Here is a 21,936-nt window from a genome sequence, read left to right as displayed (position 1 = left end):
AGACTCGTCCCGGCTCTTCAGGAGGGTGGAGTAGATTCCCAACTCCACACAACAGCCTCTCAGAACCCAACCCCAGAGGGCAACCCCTCAGTGAGCCACCTAAGACCACAGAGCTCAAGGCATATTTCCTATTTTCTCGATGTTTAACCCTGTGAGGATGAAGGAGAAGTAAGTGGAATGATTCTGAGTATTCAGAGGGTACATTTCATGTTAGGGAAAAAGATTCAGCTTAATTCCATTTTTTTTCCTAATTTCTGTCAATCCAAGCCTCTCCACCACCATTCAATTTAAGCAGCAATTTATCTTAAATTCCTTATTAAAATACGCTTCTGAGAAGCACCCTAAAACGAAGCACATTCACATGTTGCTGCCGTTGGGTCTGCAGTGTCAGGCTGGTTCACGCATGTGTGCAGGAGTGCAAGCTGGATGCCACGGGGTCTTGTCATGCAGATGGGGTGGCTATTCTGAGTGAGTGCGGGAAAGTGGGCGTGGGACCCGCGGGGCAGGACACGTGGGTGGGAACCTCTAACCTGTGTGCATCACCCACAACCTGCTGGGATGTGCATTGTGTGGCTATTTTTGAAAACGCAAGAGCCTGCTTTATTATCACAAAGACAGTGAATGACTTGCATAGTCTGCTCAGCTCAAAAACGTTCCATGACTTATTTGGGACTCTCTTGGGAGATGGCCAGTTGTTTACTTTTTCAGACGTGAGATCACCGACCTATAAATGGACCAAATCAATTTTCACTTTGGCCTTCGTGCATTTTTGATCCCTGGCCTCTGGAATCCGCACAGTAGCTAAGCTGCTATCGTGGAAGGAAGGGGCTGGGAGGCCCGCCAAGGTGGGGGTGCAGGATGGGGGGAGCAGGTTTTCATTTCTTTGTCAAGCAGATCCTCAGGCTTCAGTCCTGAGGTGGCTTTTTGTCTGGGGATAGCATCTCCCCACTGTCTTTTCCTGCCGTGTCCGAACACAGAACTCTGTCCCCCACCTCAAAGTTGACACTTTGGTGAACCCACTGGGCAGAGGGCAGTTGGCTCCGGTTTTCAGCGTCTGTGTCCTGATGGCCTGCCCACAGCCCTCTGGAGTTGGGGATGTGCTGACCCCCCACCTAGTCAGACCCCCGGGGGAGGATGCAGACTCCCCGTATCTGTCCTGCAGGCTCAGGTCTTCTCAGGTTTCACACCTGTCTCTCTCTCCTGGTCCTTCCCACTCAGAGGTCAGGGCTCCATCCCTGTATGCCTGACAAGTGGGCTTATGCAGCAGTCACGCCACTCTGGACCCCTGCAGCCCTAGGAGGGGTCGGTCTGGTCTTTGTCCGGGCTGTGACCCCCTTCTCCTGTTCCTTGATTAAAACCAGATCCTCACCAGACACACTGCAGCTGGAGGTCAGTACCCGCTCCAGACCACTTGGCCCTGGAAGTGATGAGCCCACAGATGTCACAGTCCAGAGGGGGCTCTGCTCTGCTGGACCCCAGAAAAGCCTGGACCTCCACAGGCCTACCCCAGACAGGGGACACCAGGAGTGCCCAGCGGGGCCTCTGTGTGTCCTGCTGCTGCTGTCTCCCCAAGAGGCACTGACAGGACTTTAATCCTGCCATCACGCACCAATCACGGGGGCAGGTTTTTGTTTCACCTTTGGTGAACGGGAACGTCAGGTGCCCAATGTGGGCACTGGGGGTGGAGGGACAGAGCTGATGCTCACCAAGAAGAATCAGAGGAGCTGAAACCCTGGAAAACCCTTTATTTCCAGTGGAACACATGAGGTTCGGCTTATTTCGAGAACTGTACATTCACCACAGGAGCAGCTGTGGGCCTGGGCCCACAGAGCCCTGTGCCGGGCTCAGGGGGAGCCAGTGGGAGCTGGGCCACCAGAGGCTGGATCCAGGGCTGTGGCCGGGTGGACACTGCTTGGCGGCCAACGGCTCAGGCAGCGATACATCCAGTGGGCTCAGCACAGAGCTTCTGTGTGAGCACTCGGCACCACATAGATGTCACTCACACACACGCGTGCGGCTCAGGACACAGATTCTGTGCGAGCGCTTGGCACCACACAGATGTCACACACACACAGCGCACGACACAGCTTCTGCATGAGTGCTTGGCACCACACAGATGTCACACACAAGACACACACACACTCTTCACAGCAGTGCACACTCACATTCAGACACACACACACACACGGCTCAGGACACAGCTTCTGCGTGAGCGCTTGGCACCACACAGACACACACACTATTCACAGCAGCGCACACTCACATTCAGGACCCTTGAGGAGCCCAGGCAGGTGGGCCATGGAGAGGCATCCCCTCCAGCACCCCCGCCCCATGCTCAGTGCCAACCCGGCAGCTGAGCCTGAGCCCCCTGAGGATGCGGCTTCTGGATGACGTCACAGTCCACACCCCCGGGGACGCCAGGCCCACTGGCCCGGGGGGATGCCCGCTGGAGAGCAGCACAGAACAAGACTCCTGTCAAAGGATGCATGTCACAGCCACCCCAGGCCTGAGACGGGACAGTGTGGATGGCAGCGGGGCCGCCCTGGCCTCAGCCTGCGCCCCCTGCCCCGTCTGGACACCGTCCACCTGGAGCCAAAGCCTGGGCTGCGTTCCAGCGCACCCAGGGGCTGGTGTGTGCAGCCATGGGGAGGAAGGTCCCGGCTGGCACCGTGGCCCCCATACTGCAAGTCGGGGGTCCCAAAGGGGCCTGTTCTCACAGAGCCTGTGCTTCTGCGGGAACGGCTGGCAACTCAGTGGCTACGAGGCGGGGCTCTTGTGTTGGCTCAGGGAATCGATGTAATGAAAAGTGGCGCCCAGAGCCCAGCTGGTCTCCACGTTGTCAATCTTCCGGGTCAGCTTGAAGAGACAAGCGGGGAGAGGAGCACGTGTGTAGGGAAGGCGGGCACGTGCTCTTGAGGGGCAGGGAGGGGGCACCCCAGGATCCCTACCTTCAGCACTTTGTCCCCCGGGAAGCCGAGCTCCTGGAGCAGTGAGCTGACGTAGGTGAGGTCCAGGCACAGGAAGGGGCTGGGTGGCGGCCGGGTCTCTGCCGTCCGGCACACTGCGGGGGACACGGCTCCTGGGTGTGGGCACGGGCCCAGGCTGCCCAGTTCCACCCACGCAGGGCACCACCCCCCAGGCCCTGTGCCGCCCAGGGCCTCCCTGCTGGTCAGAGCCCAGGACCAGCAGGGACTTGAGGTCAACCCAGGGTCCACTACCCACCCCAGCTCTGTCTCCACCCAGTGACCCCAGCCACCTCTCCTGGGTGTGGACCCCAGCCTCCTGAGGACTGGAAACACCCTCAAAGCTGATGAGAGAGAGCAACCCATCCCTCTTCGCGAGGAGGACAGATAAACCACCCACAGCCTCTGCTCAGAGCCTTCTCCCGCTGGTGTCCAGGAGACAAACCCAGAAGTGAGGAGAACGATGGAAAAGAAGCCTTTCTGGGGGCAGGGAGAGGGGAAGGAGGTCGTTCGATGGAGAAATACAGAGTTAACTCCTTGGACCTGCAACTGGGAAAGGGACTCAGGGTGGAACTGCTACAAGCGGCCTGCACACCTGCCGGTGGGGAGTGAGAAGGGAAGGGTGGGCAACCTGCCCCCGGCCACACCCCAGGGGGACGGATCTTGGTCCCCCTCTCTGGGCTCTGCTGTGCAGGGGTCCCTGGCAACTATGAATCTGCTGGGACACATTGGGGGCTTGAGGTTACCCTAGCCAAAGAGTCAGAAAAAGTGAAATCAGGGGAGTCCACGCCTCACACCCCAGGACTAAAACCCTCGCCCCTACCGCTCAGGCCACACAAGGCGTGGTGGGCTGGGGTCCAGCTGGCTCGGTGGCCCCTCACATGCTCACACCCCTGAAGGCTTGTCTGGGCGACAGGCAGGAGCTGAAGAGAAATTCCGAGGCCAGGGCCTGCCTCGAGCCTGGGATGGTGTCCTGCCTCCAGGCCACTCACCATACTTGGCCGCTATCTCAAAGTCTTCAACGACAAGGCTGCCTCCCTTCTCCGCATCTGTGGATGAGACCAAGTGCCCCGTTGGCACCAGGGCTGCGGAGCAGAGACGGCACTGAGGCCCTGGGGCCCACGCACTCTAGGGGAGAGGTCCAGAGGTGGACGGCTGCATGTCTGGGCATCAGAGAATAAGGATGAGGTGCCCTGGCTCCGCTGAGGGGAGCCCGCTGGAAGGGCAGCTGCTAGGATGCCCCAGAGAGAGGGACCTGGGCCCAGGTGAGGGGTCACCTTCCCCCATTCCAGCCTTGTCCTGCTGGCCGTCATCCACGGAAGACCCGGCAGCATAGCCAACCTGCTGGCCTCTGTCTCTCCAGGGCGATTTTCTATGCACACTAATGTTTCATCCTCGCCATGGACAACATTCTGACACCCTTAATCTATCTTATCAAAAGACATTTCCAGTCCTGACCCAGTGAAACGACCTCATGACCCTCTCGAGACTTTCTAGCGGCTCTGATGAGCATCGGTCCCAGACTCCCAATGCTGTCTTCTGCCCTGATGGCACTCGCAGGTCAGGAAGGGGTCAGGGTGACACATATAAGCTCCTGAGGGTGGTCTGAGGACTGGGTGCCAGCCTGGGTGCCAGCAGCTGAGGGTTTGAGAATTACAACAGGTGAGAGGAGAATGAACCAACAGCCAGGAAGCCTTCCTGCATTAAGCGGCTCAGAGAACTGAATTATTTATAAAAGGGGCCTAGTACTCTCTACTCACGACAGGTCCCTGCCCTCCCACCACCCTGATGTGACTGGTGGGCCCTCTGCCGGAGGTCCCACACCCCAGGCCCCCACATAGCAAACCCAGCCCCACCCTTACCTATGAGGCCCACATTTGCGGCAAGGTCGTAATAGTAGGAAAAGGCATAGAATTCCACGTCCTTCACTTCCTCTGTCCTGTGCACTTTGTTTCGGAGGATCTCGGACACTCGGCGAGCGCACAGCTGGTAGAGGCTCCCCGCTGGGGCGAAGGGAAAGCAGACTCAGCAGTCAGGGGACTCTGGGCGCCTGACCACATGGCCCAAGGTGGCCACGACCTGGGGGTGCTCACCAGCAACCTTTCAGGGGCCACGTGCTGTGGGCAGGTCAAGGGGAGAAACTGCGAGCACAAAGGTGGCCGGAGGGTGGCCCTGATCCTGAAGGCCAGCAGCCTCAGGCTGGGCGCCTGGTACTGCCCTGACACAGCCCAGTGGGTCCACCCCACGCTCGCCCTGCCTGCCCTGGGCTCAGCTTGAGTGTGCAGCATCTCACCCATCTCACCAGCCATTTGGGTGGGGCCTGCACCCCCTCCTGTCACAGAGGAGGGGGCTGGGCCTCAGAGGCAGCTTGCCAAGCTCATGAGACTGGTCATGACACTTGCTCAGGAGTGCGACAAACACAGACTGAGTTAATGGACGTGGATGGCCCACAGCCCATGCCCAGACCCGTTTCTGATCTTGTCCCAGCCCTGCTCCACATCTGACGGCAGCTCTGTCCAGCTTCCCAGTGGCCCCCGAAGCCTCCCCGTCGCCCTTTGGATCTCATTTCCCTGCCTTCTCCCTGCTCTGACCCTGAGACCTCCTCCTCCTGTCCCCCTGTCCTCTCCCTGCTCTGACCCTCACACCGCCTCCTCCTTGCTCCTTAAATGCAGCAGCCAGCTCAGGGCCTTTGGTGAGCTGCCCCCTCAGCTTGGAGCTCATTGCCCAGTTCATCACGTCTCGTCTCTTCATGCTATGAGGCCTTCCCTGCTTGTCCTTAAACCACAACCCCCCTTCCCAGTCCCCTCCTGTTTATTGCCGGATAATAAAAAATAGAATTTGCTCTCCGTCCTTGGTCCTTAACACAGCTTGTAAAGACTTGTAAGGCCCTGAGTGGTGAGGGTGAGAGAGGTGTCCTGTTATTCTCAATAAGCCCTAATTTTATGCTAATGAGATGACTCCCAGTGGGACCCTCAAGGGCTTCAGGATGGGGGCTGGTGGTTAGAGGATTGGGACGTTCAGTGCCCCCTGGAGGGCATGGGCAGAGGGCTGGGGACTGAGTCAGTCACCACCGGCCACTGAGTTGATTAGTCCCTCTGCAAGAAGCCTTGTAAAACACCTTCAGGAAGGGGCTCAGAGAACTTCTGGGTTGGAGACGTGTGTGTGTTGGGGAGTACCCTGGGGGGCTCCAGGTGCCCCCCCCCACACGCCCGCCTTGTGCCTCTCTCCCATCTGTTTCCCAGCTGTCCTTTAGAAGGAATCAGAGACAGGAACGTGTTTCCCAGAGTTCTGTGATCCCTCCCAGTAAATTACTGGATTTGAGAACGGGGTTGTGGGAACCCCTGATTTGTAACAGGTCGGTCAGAGGAACGGGGGCCCAGCACTTGCAAGGGGTGTCAAGGAGGGGGGCTCAGGGTCTCTGCCCTGACTCTGTAAGTCAGTGTTAGAACTGAGCTGAATCACAGGATACCCACTGGTGGCAGAAAGCTGGGTGGTGAGGTCAGAAGTGCTGTCTGTGGAAACAGTCCCATCAGTGGCATGTCCAGGTTGGACACAGTATCTCAGTAACCCTTTCAGATGAAACTCAGAACACAGAGCAATGGGCGCTGTGGTGAGACAGGCCGGGGGCTCCTTGACCTCTCCCGTCCTTGCTGGAGCACGGGCCAGGGTGGCATGGTCCACAGCCGGGCCTGGCTGTCAGCTTGAGGCTGGGGGATGTCCAGGCCCTTCCTCACTGGAGGCCTGCTGGGAAACCTGGCCTCTGGAGGAGCATCTGGCAGCAGACAGGGAGGCCCGTGCAGGGAGCCCGCGGGAGGCAGGAGCTCCAGAGCTGAGTCTTATCTCACAGGCTAGTACAGGCCAGTCTGTGAAGGAGGCTTGACAGGCTCCCTGCTTCTCTCAGGTGCTGGGGGGTAAGGGGCTGCCATCGACCCTCCCAAGCCACCCGCCTCCATGCCATACCTGCCTCCTGTCCTGCAATCCTGTACGTCACTTCAGCATGCTCCCACTCTCCTCTGAAACCAGCAGACAGACAGGGGCTGACCAACTCCTGTCCATCCTTAGCTGAAAGAAGAGAGGAGGTGAAGAGCACTGGCTGCGGCGGAGCCAAGACGAGTCCCATGGAGGGCGGCCCATGGCACCGAGGGCCTCAGAGGGTCAAGGGAACATGCTTCCTTCCTGCCGTGAGGCTGAACCTCTGGGAGCACCCCAGGTCAGCGGCAGCGGGGCAGAGCCACAACCCCAGCAGAGCCACTCCCAGCTCACCGCCAAGAAGGGGCTCCGAGGTTCCAGGTGATGGAGCAGGGGGTGGGGCCAGGAGCCATGGCGGGTGCCTGCTCACCAGGAGCCTGTGCCACTGGGCCCATGACCGGCAGAGGAAGGGTGGTGGCTGGCCTCCAGGGCCCCAGCCCTCGGGGACACACCTGCTGGCCTCTCGCTGAGCACGCCCCCATCCTTGGCTGATTCTGGTCTGAGCCCTCCCGCACCAGCGGAACGGCCCCATGGGACCCCAGGGACCCCAGCAGGGGTGCCACTGCCTGTGAAGGCAGGAGATGAAAAAGACTGCTGTCTGCAAGTGCTCAGCCCGGTGTGTGGTCTGCTGAGTGACGACAGCTCACAAGGCAGGAGCTGCCATCACACTTTGGGGAGAAACATGGTCCCCTGCTGCTCTGAAGGGTGCAGGAGGGACAGGACCCTGAGGCTGGTGCAGACGGGCAATCGGGTGCCTGCCGTCCTCCGCTGACTAACGGATGTTTTCTAGACCAGAACAAGGCTGCAGGTGTTTGCGAGACACGGACACAGTTTAGGTTTGCAACAAAGGGGACACTATTAGAAGTTTAAACGGCAGGATCTGAAATAAAGGAGCTGAAGCGGGACGTGTGTGGAAGAGGATTCCAGGGGAACACGTGTGGGCTTGTGCACGTCTGACCAAGGCCTCTGGGGGGACAGGCTGAGGTGGCCTCAGAGCAGGGCCCTGGCCCGCCTTGGGTACACGGTTCCCTAAATATCCCAGGAGCTCAAGTGCCTGCTGGCAATGTCTGGCTTGTCTGAGCCAAGTGCGTCAGGATGGGATGACATGGAGAGGGCCTGGGAACAGACACAGGCTTTGTCACCAAACGCCACACCTGGAGGACGGTCAAGCCCGTTCCAAGTTCCCTCCAGTGCAGGAGAATGCAGGGCATGTTCTCAGAAGCCGCCCCATGGTAAATCCTTATAAACAAGCCGATGCTGATAGTGTGTGTTTCTTAGGTTCCTAAGACACTCTCCCTTAGTGATTCAGCAACCACTTCACTAGCCATCTTTCTTTAAAAGTAACTGGGGAGGTCCTCAGGGGCCCCCAACAAGGTCTACGGGCACACTCTTGGAGGCTCCCAAATCCTGTTGGCCAGAAGGGCTCTGGACACTGCACCCTACTCACCAGGCTTCCCCTCCTCGCCTCCCAGGACCGCCAGTCTCGCCGACATCAAGCCAAGCCCCAGGTAGCTGTGGAGAGAGTGCCCTGGTGAGGAGAGGCCACCCGGAGGCCCAGGTGCTGTCTTGCACACGTCCAGTGGGCGTGTCCACTGGACCCAAGGGGGCGGGGGGGCTGGGGCTAGGCGGGGCAGCGGCCTCCTGCTTCTCCCAGGAGCTCCTCGGCTCAACAAGCCAAGACCCTTCCTCGGCGGAGCTCAATCAGGAGCTGTGGACACTGCGGAGAGTGACAAGCAGGCCTCCACCTTCACGGTGCAGACAGGCCTTGTGGAAAGAAGCTACTCAAGGTGTCAGTGGCAAGAAGATGACCCAGAAAACCCCTGCACAATCCACAGGCTCTTCCCCACTTCCCCAAAAGCGTCTTCCAAAGCAGAACAGAATACATACAAAAGAAGAAATACTGCAGCAGAATTTTAAAAGGAGGAAAAGGGACGAGGAGGGGGGAGGGGGTAGCCACAGGGGGAGGGGGAGGGCAGGGGGAGGGGGATGGCAGGGGGAGGGGGAGCCCACAGTGGGGTCCACGGCAGGGTCCGGGGACTGAGTCTGTGCACAGCGCTCTGGTCACTTCCCGGGGGAGGCCTGCAGTGGTAAGTTGAGCCCCTGTCCACCCTTAGTCCTGAGGACGCACCTGTAGGAGTAGAGCCTGTAGGTCCTGTTAAACACCTGGAGAGACGTGAGGAAGCTGGGCGGCGAGGTTTGAAGGGTGCCCTGGGAAGAACACGGGATTAGTGCTCCTTTCCTGCTGGCCTTTTTAGAAAACCGGCCCCCACCTCCCTCAATTCATTTGAAACAGGGATATGCACAGATGTATTCATTTGGCTTTTCATCAACTCACAAGCCATGAAACAGCTTAGACCAAGCAATGAAGCACTTGGATTTTTCCTTTTTTGGGGGGGTTGGGGGCAGGGGTGCACTGCATGGTACATGGGATCTCAGCTCCCTGACCAGGGATGGAACCGTGTCCCCTGCAGCGGAAGCATGGAGTCTTAACCACTGGACCGCTAGGGAAGTCCCGTGTCTCCCCTCTTTTTGAGTAATATTTATCCATTCTGAGAAGTATGGCCCAACCAGAACAGTTCTGAGTATACTTAAGGCTCTTCCATTAAAACTAAAAAAAAAAAAAAAAATTAAAAAGTGGTGGATGAGGAAAGTGCTTTTTAAAAACACCATGCGATGCGATCTTAACTGGAGATGTGTCCATCCTAAAAAGGACTGTGACCCTGTCCCATGTGAGTCAGACTGATGGCCCCTCCCTGGAAGCCCTTGAGGGGCAGGGAGGAACCCACCCCACGCTCTCTGCCCAAAGGGCTCCAGGTAGTATCTGCTAATAGTTTATCACCCCAGAGAAGAGCAAATTCCTAGGTTTTCTAGGCAGAGTTAAAATCAAACTAAGCAGGATTCACTGTGTGTGATGACCCTCAGGAGGGAAGTTGAGCTCATGGGCCTCCAGGGGGCTGCGGCTCCCCAACAGGGCAGGTGGCCTTGGGGGTGGGGGCTGGTTACCTCGAGTCTTGGGAGGAAGGTGATCTGGGTCGACCCCCCGCCTAGGTCCAGCATGCCCACGCTGCCCCTCCCGGGGGTCTTCAGGCTGCCTGCAGCACCGGAAGTAAAATCCACATGGTAATGACAGTTAATAAACAGAATAGCAAAAAAAAAGGGTGGGGCGGGGAGGTCAGAAGCTGGGCCCTTCCATGGAAAGAAGAACAAGACAACAGAGGCTGCAGCCACTTAAAAATCTCCACATGTTTGGGGGAGTGCACAAAGAGCAGCTGCCTGGTGGGGCCTTCATCTGAGCTTTCACCTGGGCTCCGGACCTCTCCCCTGGCATGGCTCTCCACTCCCGGTGGCAGAGCCTGTAGGCAACTTCCCTCTCGTCCAGTGTCAGAGATTCTGGGCTTGTCCATAATTACAACAGAGGGACAAAAACCCACATCCGGAGAGTTATCTGAGAAAAATGGCTCCTGATTCCAAGGACCTATGTTCCTGGTCCCTGGTCTTCCTCCAGCGGGACTTCAATTATAAGGCAATCAGCACTTGCCTCACGTTCAACATTGACTGCGGTGACTGAGGGCTTCTCTAGGAATGAGGATGGTGCTGCTGCAGGCCACAACCACCCCTGGTACCTGCAGCCACAAACTCGGGGCCCGCCACATGCTGGGGTCAGGAACACTGCAAAACCCTGGGGGGTTATTTTAAAGAGCAGAAATGAGGCTCCTGCTCTCAAGACCAAGGTATGTGAACAGTGGGCTCTGTGATGAAGGGAACCCACCTGTTAAGAAGTTCACGGTGATCCATGCGGAAACACCTGCAGGACAGGGTCACAAAGGGCATCTGAATCACCTGAGAGGCTGTAATTACAGCACCAGGGGCTCATGGCGACTTTCGGATTTCAGGGGCACGAGGAGACCACTTCCCCACTACTCTCAGCCTCTGGATCGGCTACAGGAACGGGCGTCACTCAGAGCCAACAGCGGCTTCTGGCAGACTGCTCTAGAAGACACCACACTAAAAGCCGGAATGCTTGGCCAAATGTCCCATCCTACGCTCCCACTCTTTATCGACTGCCTCTTTTCAGAAGGGGAGGGACGAGAACCAAATGTTCTTTCCTTCCACCCACACAAACTCTTAAGGTCACATTTAGAGTCGAGGCTGGTAAGGAACCTTATTAAGCGATGCTCTTGGAATTAAGGCAACAGCAATGTACTCACACAGCAACTGGGGATTCTCTCTAAATGTTCTTAGAAGAGAGCATTTGTTTTCAGGACTGTGATCTGTGCCAGGCTGGCAGCCAGTCACGAGGAGAATCTAACACTGGCCCCAAGAAGGAGGCTCTGAGACAGTCAGACTGTGGGCAGTGGGTGGGGCAGGGCTGTCACTTGGGTGTCTGTGCCTCCGGCCAGGGAAAGCTCCAGCGAGATGCTGACGGCAGCGCTGCATGCAGCCTGCCCTGAGGGATGGCCTCGCGGCACTTTCGGTAATTACCCTCGTCAGTGCCGTTCATGATGGAAACACAGTCGTCCCCCACGAGGAATGGCGACGCCTCAAACACTTCTTTCACCTAAATGTAAAGAGAGACGCGTCTTTAACCTTAAGAATCTAAACTCCTAGTCCCCAGTCACTACCCTGGTGTTAGGATAGGACAGGAAGGGTGGGAAGCCCCATGGGGCAGATTCCAGCTCTGGGCCCCCAGGCAGACTGGTGGGCACATGCCCAGGGGATGGCCTGGCACAGGGAGGCGGAGGCCGGGAGCAGCTGGCTCCTTCTTCATGTTTTAGCCATGATAGATACACAGACCTCAGTACATCTGCACTTGTGTTCCACAATCTGACTTGAGCGCATGAAGATAGTTTCTATAAAGGGACCTTGACAGGCCTGCAACAACGTCATTTAGCAGCTGGCAGGTGCAGAAACAGCTCAGAGCAGGACCATTTTGCTGAGAACACTTTCCCTGATTCCTGATGGTTAAGACTCCTACAAGCACCTGTCAAAGACAGTTTCCAGGGCCACCTTCAGGAGGTGTAGTGCCTGGGCACAGGCCAACGGCCTCCTGAGCTGTCCCATCTGAGCATCAGATCAAGAGAAGGACCTGTTCTTCCTGCGAGGGTGACCAGCTTGGGCTGAAATTTCAAGAATTCAGGTCCCATTGCCTCAGACACACAGCAAGTCCTTGGATGGAAGGAAGCCCTTCAAACATATTATTTTTCACACAAATTTGTTCTTTTTATAACACAGGTTCATTCTAGAAAACATGAATGGCTTTAAACATCTTGAGGAAGAAAGCATCATTCATCCACAAGCCCTCCACCTAAGGTGACGCTGCAAACACGCTGACATGTTTCCTTCTTGTGAGACCTTCTCCAGGGGCCTGCTCGGACGTGGACGGATGCTCCATGGTCTCAGTTATCATCGGCCAACCCTCGGGGGAAATGGACGCGCTCACCTTCCGCAGCAACTTCTGAGCCTTTTCTCCTGGCAACAGGCGCAGACCAGCTGTGGCCTTGAGGACCAAGGGGGTGGCCTTCCAGAAGTCAAAGGGGATGTCCTGTTTGGCCACGTCCAGTAGCTCCTGGATCCCCGGGGCACTCTGTGGACATGGTGGTTAAAGCAGGGTTGGTCCACTCACAGCGTGGTCACTGTTGCTCCCCACCCTTTAGGTTTTATACATCTGTAAATGTATTTTTTTCCTGATTTTACAAATTGGCAGAAACAGTGACTCAAGTGGTGCTGGCGGGGGCATGGGGTGGACGTGTGGCAGCGGAGTGGACTGGGTTCTACACAACTGGCCTGGCCGCCTCAGGCAGTGTCAAGTGAGCTGCCAGGCCTTGGCACCATGAGAGAATTCTAGGGTCCCTTAGGGCCCTAAAACCCATGAAGAGCGACACCAGAGATTCACCTGCACCTGCTGGTATGCTGAGTGCCACACACTGGACCAGGGCCCGTGTGTGTGTGTGTGTGCGCGTGAGTGGACCAGGGACCATTGTGTGTGTGTGTGTGTGTGTCTGTGTATATACACGTGTGGGGTGGTGTGTGGTTGTGTGTATATGTATATATGTATGGTGTTGTGTGCATGTATGTATACATGTGTGGTGTGTCTATGTGGCACGTGTATACACGTGTGGGGTAGTGTGTGGTTATGTGTATATACATATGGTGTGTATGGCTGTATATATGGTGTGATGTATGTGTGGTGTCGTGTGTGTGTATATATACATGTGTGGTGTGTGTATATGGGGTGTGTGTATGTGATATGTATGTGGTTGTGTACACATGTGTGGTGTATATATGGGGGGGCCTCCCATGGGTACCAGTGTCCTCCATAGACCCCCTACGCTGTGGAGCATCCCAGGTCAGCACAGCAGAGATGCTGCCCTGGGAGAACCACACTGCATCCGAGAGGGAATCACTTTAATAAGGCTACAGAAGACAAATGTGATGAGCAAACAGACATGAGAGAAAACTGTTACCTTTTCAACATCATCAGCATAAGCAGAAAGACCTGGCTTCAATGCTTTGAAGGTTTCATGGGTCAAGGTGGGAGTTTCTAAGGGAAAATCATATTTTATACAAGGTACAAGTGTGAATATAAACACAAATGCAGGAATCTCTACAACTATGATGAGCCACACTTTTAAGGCAGACACCTGAAAACAGACATTCACTGTTTCTTGTCTAAACTCTGCCTCTTTAGTCTGGCTAAATGAGGAATATCATACTTAATGTTTTGGCTAGAACTTTTCCTCTTAAAAGAAAAATGAACCTTATTTATTTACTTAGGCCACACTATGAGGCATGTGGGATCTTAGTTCCCCAACCAGGGATTGAACCCCTGTCCCCTGCATTGGAAGCATGGAGTCCAATGCATGCTTAACCACTGGACAGCCAGGGAATCCACCAAATCAATTTTTCTGACATATAATTTACATACAAAAAGCCTATCCATTTAAAGTGGTTAAAGTTTAATAGTTATTTCTTGCTGATTCAACAAGCAGAGGAGCAGGGCAAATGATTTTAAATGAGAAATGTAAAATAATTTTCTGATTCTAGCATGGACACATTACAGGTTCTAAAGAATATTTCATTCTTCTTTTTAAAAAAAATTCAGTGTCTTAAATTATTCAGGGTCTTGGCTTATGTGCTTACACCAGGGGAGAGTATTCCTAGGCACACTGAGGCAGAGCAATGTTGTCAAAATACAGACATGAGGAAAGGTCAGGGACAAACTTTTTGTAAGGACATCTCTCCAAAGAAACTACACTGGAACATGGCTACTAAAGGGTTGTCTGCTGACATGTGTTGCCTTAAACTTAGCTTCAAATCAACTCTGGAGGTAGGCAAAGTCCAGCATATAAACATTTAACTATTGTTAACAAGTTTAAAAATAAAGCAGATGAAAAGTGGAAAAATGTGCCACAAGAGCCTTGGAGGGGCCTCCTGAAGGTGCCCCAGTGCCTTCAGCTCAGCTAAACACGCAGAAGGGTCAGCAGAGAAGAGGGACCCCCAGATGTGGGAACTGACTCCCCAAGCGGTAGAGGGGGACTGGGCCACACTGGGGGTCTCCCCATGGGAGAAGTCAAGGGGTGAAGATGCCCAGTTCCACCCTCATCCCTCCCCAGCCCCTACCTGGGAAGCAGGCCCACAGGCGATGGCCAGTTCCCCTTTCACTGAAGCCATGGCCATTGGGCACCCTGTCGCTGCCTGGCCCCAGCGAGCAGCTCCATGTCATTGCTCATGTACCTGACTTTCCTGAACTCGCGGCTCCCACTGGCCTGAACCTGGGGCTACCAGCTGCCTTGAACTCATCCCATGTGACTTCTGGCCCAAGTCATGGTCCCAGGCACCCAACCCACCGGAGACGCCAGGAGGGGACAGGACACCCCCATACCCTCTGAGATCTCAGCTGCCCTTAGCTGGTCACCAGACGCCAATGTGAGTGAGGACATCGGGGACCCCTGAGAACCAGCCCTGTCGACAAGCTCCCCGGGGAGTCTCGGGCAGGAGGTCCTGTCCACCCCGAGGGCTGTGCTCTGCAGTGAGGTGGAGGGCAGGGGGTGTGGTCGGGGCTTTCTGCTCAGTACCTCCAGGCTGCCGGCTGAACTGGAAGACGTGCACACGGGTGCCGGTGCTGCCCGCGTCAAACATGATGCCGTAGGAGACCTCAGGTCCGTGGGCGGCCAGCCCCGGGGGACTGTGGGCCTGCTGGCCTCTCCGGGCCCCCATGGCCGCCTCGGGGATGCCTAGAAAGGCCTGGGTGGTGGAGGCCCAGTGCCACTTGATGTAGGCAATGTAGATGAACAGGCACACGAACAGCCCCAGTGGGTACGCCACCTTCGTCATCCTCAGGTTCCCATTGTTTGGTATTTTTCTCATTTCCTCGTGTGTGGAAGATGGTACAAGAGCAGCTGGTGGGAGGGAGAGGGCAGGAAAAACACGCTAGGCTCTGAGGTTCCAGGGCCAGTGGGACATTCCTGTGTTGAGACAAAATCTGTTCAACCACAATTCTTTCCACAGGGACTTCCCTCGTGGTCCAGTGGCTAAGACTTTGCGCTTCCAATGTGGGGGGCCCAGGTTCGATCCCTGGTCAGGGGACTAGATCCCACATGCTGCAACTAGTGGTGCACATGCTGCAATTTAGCTGGTGCAGCCAAATAAATAATAATCAATAAATATTAATAACCATCCCGCAGATCTGCATTTTTCCTGTGGAATCAGAAGCTTCATTTGCTTCTCAGAATGATTCTGGAAGGTGGAATCCCCATGGAAGAGAAGAGGAACTGAGATATGTAGAGACTAGATAACCTGTCCAAGACCGATGGTCCTGCTGGTGCTGACCAGGGCCACAGACCCCAGCCCCATGGTGCCCTCCAGGGGCTGGTCCAGGCAGATGGCTCTGGACTTGGTTCTATTTTAGAAGCCAAGTGTACACAGTGTCCCTGGACCTTTCATATAGGGAACAGACATATATCCAGTTCATTCTCCCCAGTCTCACTTTTCCTCCCACGTTGGTAATTTACTTTCCAAAGGTTTAAACTCTGGTCCCTTGGGGACTACAGAGCCATACAAGATCAGAGAAACAGCTCGTTCTGGGAGTTTCATAGCAGATACCCCCTTTCATTTACACGCACATTCCTGCTGAGAAGGGAATCACGCCCATGTGCTTTCAAAGCCCCTGACAAAATAAATTGCTTTGGCCCCACTATTTTCGGTTCAGCATACCTCAAAATGGAGGCCTTTGCTCAATGGAGGCACCAGGCGGGAACCAGAGGCTCAGAGGATGAGAAGGGAGGCGCCTGGTTGTCTAGGCTGCCCCTGTCCTCAGGGACGTCCACCATCTGTCCACCTTCACTGCCAGTTGGAGGTGGAGTGGACACCCCAGGAGAGGGAAGACAGCAGTGCTGGCTGGGTGGGAAGCAGGATGTGTGCCCGTGGGCAAGCCCCTGGTCGGGGAGCTGGTCTCACTTGTAAGTGGTGGGGCTCGGTGCTCAGGACACAAAAGACAGTGGGGGAGGAGGGCTGGAGAACAGCATGACTGCGCTGGCCAGGGAGGCGGGGGAAGCCAGGCCTGGACAGCAGGGGGCAGTCTTGGGTGGACTCATGACACCCCTAGGCTGTCTGGGGGAGGACAGACAGAACAGTAGGGGATCCAGTCCTTCAGCCACACCTGGATGGCTGCGGCCCCTGGAGCATGGCCCAAACCTTAGGGGCCCCTTAGGGGCCCCTGTCGGGGGGGGGGCAGCTGCCCGGAGGCCTGGGGATGGAGGGGAGACAGCATACCCCCTCCCTGAGCTTCTGCAGCTGGGTTCCGGGGTCCTCGGTGCTCTCCCCTCCCACTCTCGAGCAAGCTGCGGTTCCTTTGTGCTTCCCTGCCCTCTGGTGAGAAGAGGCCTCTCTGCAAACAGGCACCAGCCCACTCATCCTGATTTCCCGACCACAACACAAGGCCAGAAACCAGCAGCTGCTCAGCCAACACCTGCAGGTGAAGAAGGCTAGCTGATGATGCAGCAATTCACCGGGAGGCATGAAGGATGCTTCAGGACCCAGGTGATGGCCATCTGAGATTGGGAATGTTTGGGCAGGAGATGGCAGTGACCAGGTTTTCCACATGTGGAGTTTGAAATGATGGCAGGACTTCAGTTGGACACAGAACTGAGCCTTGTGAGAGATGCCAGGTTTGCGGTTGGTGCTTGAGCAGCCATCCCCGGGCAGCCAGCTCCACTCAGGAACAGGCCCTTTCAGAGGCTTCCTGTTTTTAGGTTACAGTAACCCAAAGTTTCCTATGGCTAAGTGATCTCTGAAAAAAAGTACTTATAGAGAAAGCTCTAAAGCAGCTATTTCCAAGGATGGTTAGCAAGGACACAAAAGCAAAACTAACATCTTACAACTCTGAAAGTGTTTTATAGAATCCTTTTACATAATCAGTTTTGTTTTTTTTTTAAGATAAGAAGGGACTTATTAGAATGCAATTTGTGAAGCTTATAAGCTGGAGGGCGAGAAATGCCATACCCTGAGAACTTACTGGGCTACAGTTTCTAATCAGAGGAAAAGTGGGAAGGCGGAGAACTTCCTGGTCTTTCTTGAGTAGATGTGATGCTTCCATCATCAGTTCCTCCTTCAGGTTGGGCAGGGGAGCTGTCTTGTCCCTACACGGTCAGGCTAGGTCCAGAAATTATTGTTTTTCTCTGTGTGTAGAGAGCATGTCCTAGGGATAATTAACTCACTGAGCTCACTGTTTTATTATTTATGAGCAAATTTTACTGTTTTACTGTTTATGAGCAAATTTCATCATGTCCTATGTTAGTCTGAGAGCCATAATACACATAATTAGATTAACAGGTAGAATATTACATTTTGAGGCAAAGGCTGCTCTTAATTTGTCTACCCATTTAAGAAACACCACTTTACACACGCTATGAATATATCCTGTTACCAGAGCCCACAGTGCAGGCACCTATATACCACATGATGACTGACTTCCACACAACAGAACCAATGCCCAGGGATGTCTGTAAACGGACTTGCCTGGGATCACTCGGTTGGCACACGGCAAAGCCGAGGAGTTTCAGGCTTCTGAATCCAAATCAAACGTGCTTCATTCATCACTTCCCTGTCCCTGTGAATACAAGACTACTTCAGACAACCAGAAAACACGTGAAATTACATACACATAATCATTAAAGTTACAGGGGGCCTCCCAGGTGGCTCATTGGTAAAGAATCCACCTGCCAATGCCCCGAGACTGGGTTCGATGATCTCTGGGTGGGGAAGATCCTCTGGAGGAGGAAATGGTAACCTACTCCAATGTTCTTGCCTGGAAAAATCCCATGGACAGAGGAGCCTGGTGGGTTGCAGGCCATGAGGTCACAAAGGGTCAGACATGACTGAGCACAATCATTCAAGTTACACACCAAGTTCAGGGTGGCATAAACAGCAGTCAAACAGAACATAACTCTGAGGGGGCCTGAGCCAGGAACAGCCATGTCCCCAAGGCCTGAGCTTAAAAGTCAGTTTCATTCCTTGGGGTAGGGGCTTGTCCAGAGGTAAGACAGCCGCAGGAGGAGCGGGTCACATTTCGGTGACACTACCAACACCTCAGAGGATCACCAAAGAAAATAATTTTCGTTCAGTTTTGCTCTTTAAAGGAGAGTCTAGAACAACAGCTGTTAAGGCAAGGCGGTGGGGAATGAGGACTCGCTGGTGGTGCGGCAGGATCTAGCTGCACAAAGGTAAACAGAGGTTTGGCTGAGCTAACCTGGCTCCCAGTTGGCTACGGGAGTTGGGTGGGGCTGCATCCCCCTGTCCTGGGTCAGAGAGGAGAGTGTCGGTGTGAAGCAGCGGCAGTGATGTCCCGCCCCATCCCCCGGGCAAGCTTTCTAGGAGCTGGGGACAGGGAGGTAGGAATACGAGCTTTATCCGATTTAGATCTGTAGGCCAGTTTCTCCAAGGGTAAAGTCCCCTCAAAGGACCGTGCGTGAAAATGACTGCCGCATATACTGAAAACCTATCCAAAAATTAAAGCGCATAACCGAACACGAATCCTCCTGGTAGGTGTCAACGGGCTTTCCTCCCCTGCTGATCAGGCCCCTGTCGGGTCTTCTGCGCCCGGGCTGGGAGCGGGTCTGCGACGCCGGCTTAATGAATGAGGCGGCAGGCTCCGGGCGGTCTTGTCCACCTCCGTGCCAGAACACAGACTGCGCCCCCCAGACATCAGCAGAGCCCGGGGTGCCAGTGACCCTGAGGCCACCTCCAGGCGCTGCCGCCCGGAGACGGGAGTTGCCGGGCGCCGGGTCTGCGCCCCGGAGGCCCCCGATCGGCCCGGTCCCCGGGGCCGAAGCGCACAGTGCCCGGGGAGGAGGGGCGCACGTGCATCCGCACCCCGGGGCGAGCGGGACCCGCCGCTTACCCTTCAGCGCCCTGCGCCCCACCCGCGGAGCGGAGTGCCGGTCCCCGGGGAGCTCGCAGGCCTCCAAGGCCGCTTGCCCGCCGTCCTGCCCCACCGGTGTCAGCGTGGCCTCCACCCCCCTGGTCCGCGGGCGGTGGACCCGGGAGCCTCGGCCCCGCCCACGTGTGCCCCGCGTCAGCCCAGTGCGCAGGCGCAGCGTGGCGGCGGGGGCGGGGGCGGCCCAATGCGCAGGCGCAGCGTAGAGGCCCGGGGTGGGGGGGGGGAGGCGGCGGGGCGGCCCATTGCGCAGGCGCCGTGGTCCGTCTGGTGTACTCCTGGGTGGTGGGGTCTAGGTTGCGTGGCTCCAGCTCCTGGCTCTTTTCCGCGGCACGGCGGAGCAGGCTTGCGTGGTACTTGGCCAGAGTCAGCCCTGGAGTCTCACAACCTTGACCAGCTGTGGAAGTTTTGATTTTTCTCGGGTTCCCCCCCACGACATCTAAAGTCACTCTTTTCCCTTAAGGTAATTTATAGTAGAAAATGTCACCACAACAGGCCAGGCAGTGGACCCCCATGTTCTTGTCTCTTTCTGGAAGCGGCCCGGGTTCCCTGCTCCTGGGCAGGGCAGTCGTTCACGCAGCCCTGTTTCCTCAGGGCCCTGCTGGCAGGGCTGCCCACGTGTCCCCTCGGCCAGTCTTCTCTCCTGGCCACAGTGCGGCCGGCCTTCCAGCATCTCTTACTGTGGATGTGCATATGTGACAGACGGCACCGGGCCAATGGGGTGTCAGTGCGCCCCTTGCAGACCTGGCCCTGGGAGAACCTTGGTGGTTCCTGAATCCCGGGGTCTTCCTGAGTTTGTTGTGAGACATGGGCAGTTGGGAGAGAGTAGGTGCTGACAGGTGGGATGTAGGGACAAAAATACTAAGGCCAGGCCTGGGCAGGGGGGCGCGTTTGCTCACTGCCAGCATCTGGTGGGACACTGGCCTCATTTACCAGGTTGTGTGGCTGAACACGGACTCTGTTTGATCAGCTCCACCTTGGGTTCACAGTGCTACCACTTCCCTGTTCTGGGTGACTGAACTTTAGCCTGCTCACAAGGAATGAACACCAGCCAGATAACGTTCTCATCGTTTTGCCAGGCCTTCAACTGCTGTGAACACTGGAAGAGCGCCTTTTGTGTAGATGGTTAAAGGTCACTGAGACCCTCCTCTCCCCACAGTCAGATTCTATTTTTAGCTTTGGTCCCTTTCAGTTCCCCTGTACCCATTCGGCAGCAAAGAGTGCAGTTTCGAATGCCTGTGTATGTTACCCACAATAAACTTCGTCATTGCTCTATAAAATTGCTGCTTTCTCTTTCAGTCTCATGGTTCCTTCTCAGGTCAGAAAATACTACTCACTGTCTTAGCCACCCAACACAGGCCAAGCCAGGAGATCTGGTTGTTCAGGCAACACTTAATCAGCACTGTCCCTTGTTCCACCAGTTTGCTGTCGTGATTAATGCTACAGGATCCCAACGACTATCTCTGTGTACATGTGTGGGTATATCTGTGGGGAAAATGCCCAGAAGAGAAATTGCAATGGTAGAGGATGTGTCTTTTGCCTTTTTTATCCTTTTAAATATTGGATCCATATGGCTAAATTGGGCTTCCCAGGTGGTGCTAGTGGTAAAGAACCTGCTTGCCAGTGCAGGAGACTAAGAGATATAGGTTTACTCCCTCGGTCGGGAAGATCCTCTGGAGGAGGGCATGGCAACCCACTCCAGTATTCTTGCCTGGAGAATCTCATAGACAGAGGAGCCTGGCCGTTTCTGGTCCATAGGATCTCAAAGAGACATGACTGAAGGGACTTAGCACTGACGCATGTCTGAATTACTCATTACACATTGTACTAATTGGCCTGCCCAAGGTAGTATATGGGAGCACGGGTTTCCCCGTCTTTTCACTACTGGAGTTTCAAACTTTTGGATCTTTGCAGTCCAGTTGTACACCATTCTTTCTCACATACAACCATACAAATCTGCCTGCAATGAGGGAGACCTGGGTTCGATCCCGGGGTTGGGAAGATCCCCTAGAGAAGGGAAAGGCTACCCATTAAATGCCAGTATTCTGGCCTGGAGAATTCCAGGTTGCAAAGAGTCGGGCATGACTGAGCGACCTTCACAACCATGCAGTTTTTCAAAAAGCATTAAAAGTATATATATTATTTATTTATTTTTGTCTGTGCTGGCTCTTCATTGCTGTGTGTGGGCTTTCTCTAGTTGCTGTCAGCGGGGGCTGCTCTTTGCTGTGGTTCTCGGGTTTTTCATAGCAATGGTTTCTCTTGTTCCAGAGCACAGGCTCTAGGTGCTCCGGCTTCAGTAGTTGCGGCTCTCAGGCCTAGTTGCCCCAGGGTGTGTGAAATCTTCTCAGACCAGGGATCCAACTGGTGTCCCCTGCATTGGAGAGCAGATTCTTATCCATTGTGCCACCAGGGCAGTCCAGCCATGCAGTTTTAATTTACATTTATTTTAATATTTTGAAATTGTTGATCGTGGAACTGTGATAGCCCTGCTTCTGTCAAACTCACAAAATTTTCACCATGTTTCATAGGATTTCTAGCATTAATCTGTTTTAATGACATGGGCTTTGCATA

The 21,936-nt window shown here is 55.1% G+C and overlaps 1 protein-coding gene and 1 long non-coding RNA gene across 4 annotated transcripts; one reads left to right on the top strand and one right to left on the bottom strand.

Annotated features, from left to right (window-relative positions):
- Positions 1 to 1,730: 1,730 nt before the first annotated feature.
- On the bottom strand, positions 1,731 to 19,502 carry ENTPD6 (ectonucleoside triphosphate diphosphohydrolase 6). 3 transcript variants are annotated; one of them, XM_055544134.1, is made up of 15 exons: positions 19,330 to 19,502; positions 17,949 to 18,039; positions 15,008 to 15,331; positions 13,397 to 13,473; positions 12,373 to 12,516; positions 11,415 to 11,490; positions 10,702 to 10,737; positions 9,936 to 10,024; positions 9,061 to 9,140; positions 8,380 to 8,444; positions 6,924 to 7,025; positions 4,826 to 4,966; positions 3,956 to 4,012; positions 2,949 to 3,061; positions 1,731 to 2,856 (listed from the first exon to the last, which is right to left on the bottom strand). In XM_055544134.1, the coding sequence occupies exons 3-15, from the start codon at positions 15,297 to 15,299 to the stop codon at positions 2,758 to 2,760; spliced, it is 1,371 nt and encodes a 456-aa protein (XP_055400109.1). In that variant the 5' UTR covers positions 15,300 to 15,331; positions 17,949 to 18,039; positions 19,330 to 19,502; the 3' UTR covers positions 1,731 to 2,757. The 3 variants fall into 3 exon arrangements, with proteins under 3 accessions (XP_055400109.1, XP_055400112.1, XP_055400110.1); XM_055544137.1 differs by lacking the exon at positions 10,702 to 10,737; XM_055544135.1 differs by lacking the exons at positions 17,949 to 18,039; positions 19,330 to 19,502 and adding an exon at positions 17,446 to 17,607.
- A 103-nt stretch (positions 19,503 to 19,605) lies between these two features.
- LOC129624942 (uncharacterized) lies at positions 19,606 to 20,839 on the top strand. Its single transcript, XR_008701202.1, has 2 exons — positions 19,606 to 19,828; positions 20,302 to 20,839. It is a non-coding gene; the product is annotated as an uncharacterized LOC129624942 (long non-coding RNA).
- The last annotated feature ends 1,097 nt before the right edge of the window (positions 20,840 to 21,936 follow it).

Source organism: Bubalus kerabau, chromosome 13 (assembly GCF_029407905.1).
Source record: "Bubalus kerabau isolate K-KA32 ecotype Philippines breed swamp buffalo chromosome 13, PCC_UOA_SB_1v2, whole genome shotgun sequence".
Classification (NCBI taxonomy): Eukaryota; Metazoa; Chordata; class Mammalia; order Artiodactyla; family Bovidae; genus Bubalus; species Bubalus kerabau.
Note: the sequence above shows the minus strand (reverse complement) of the source record. Positions and strands in the feature narration are given on the sequence as shown.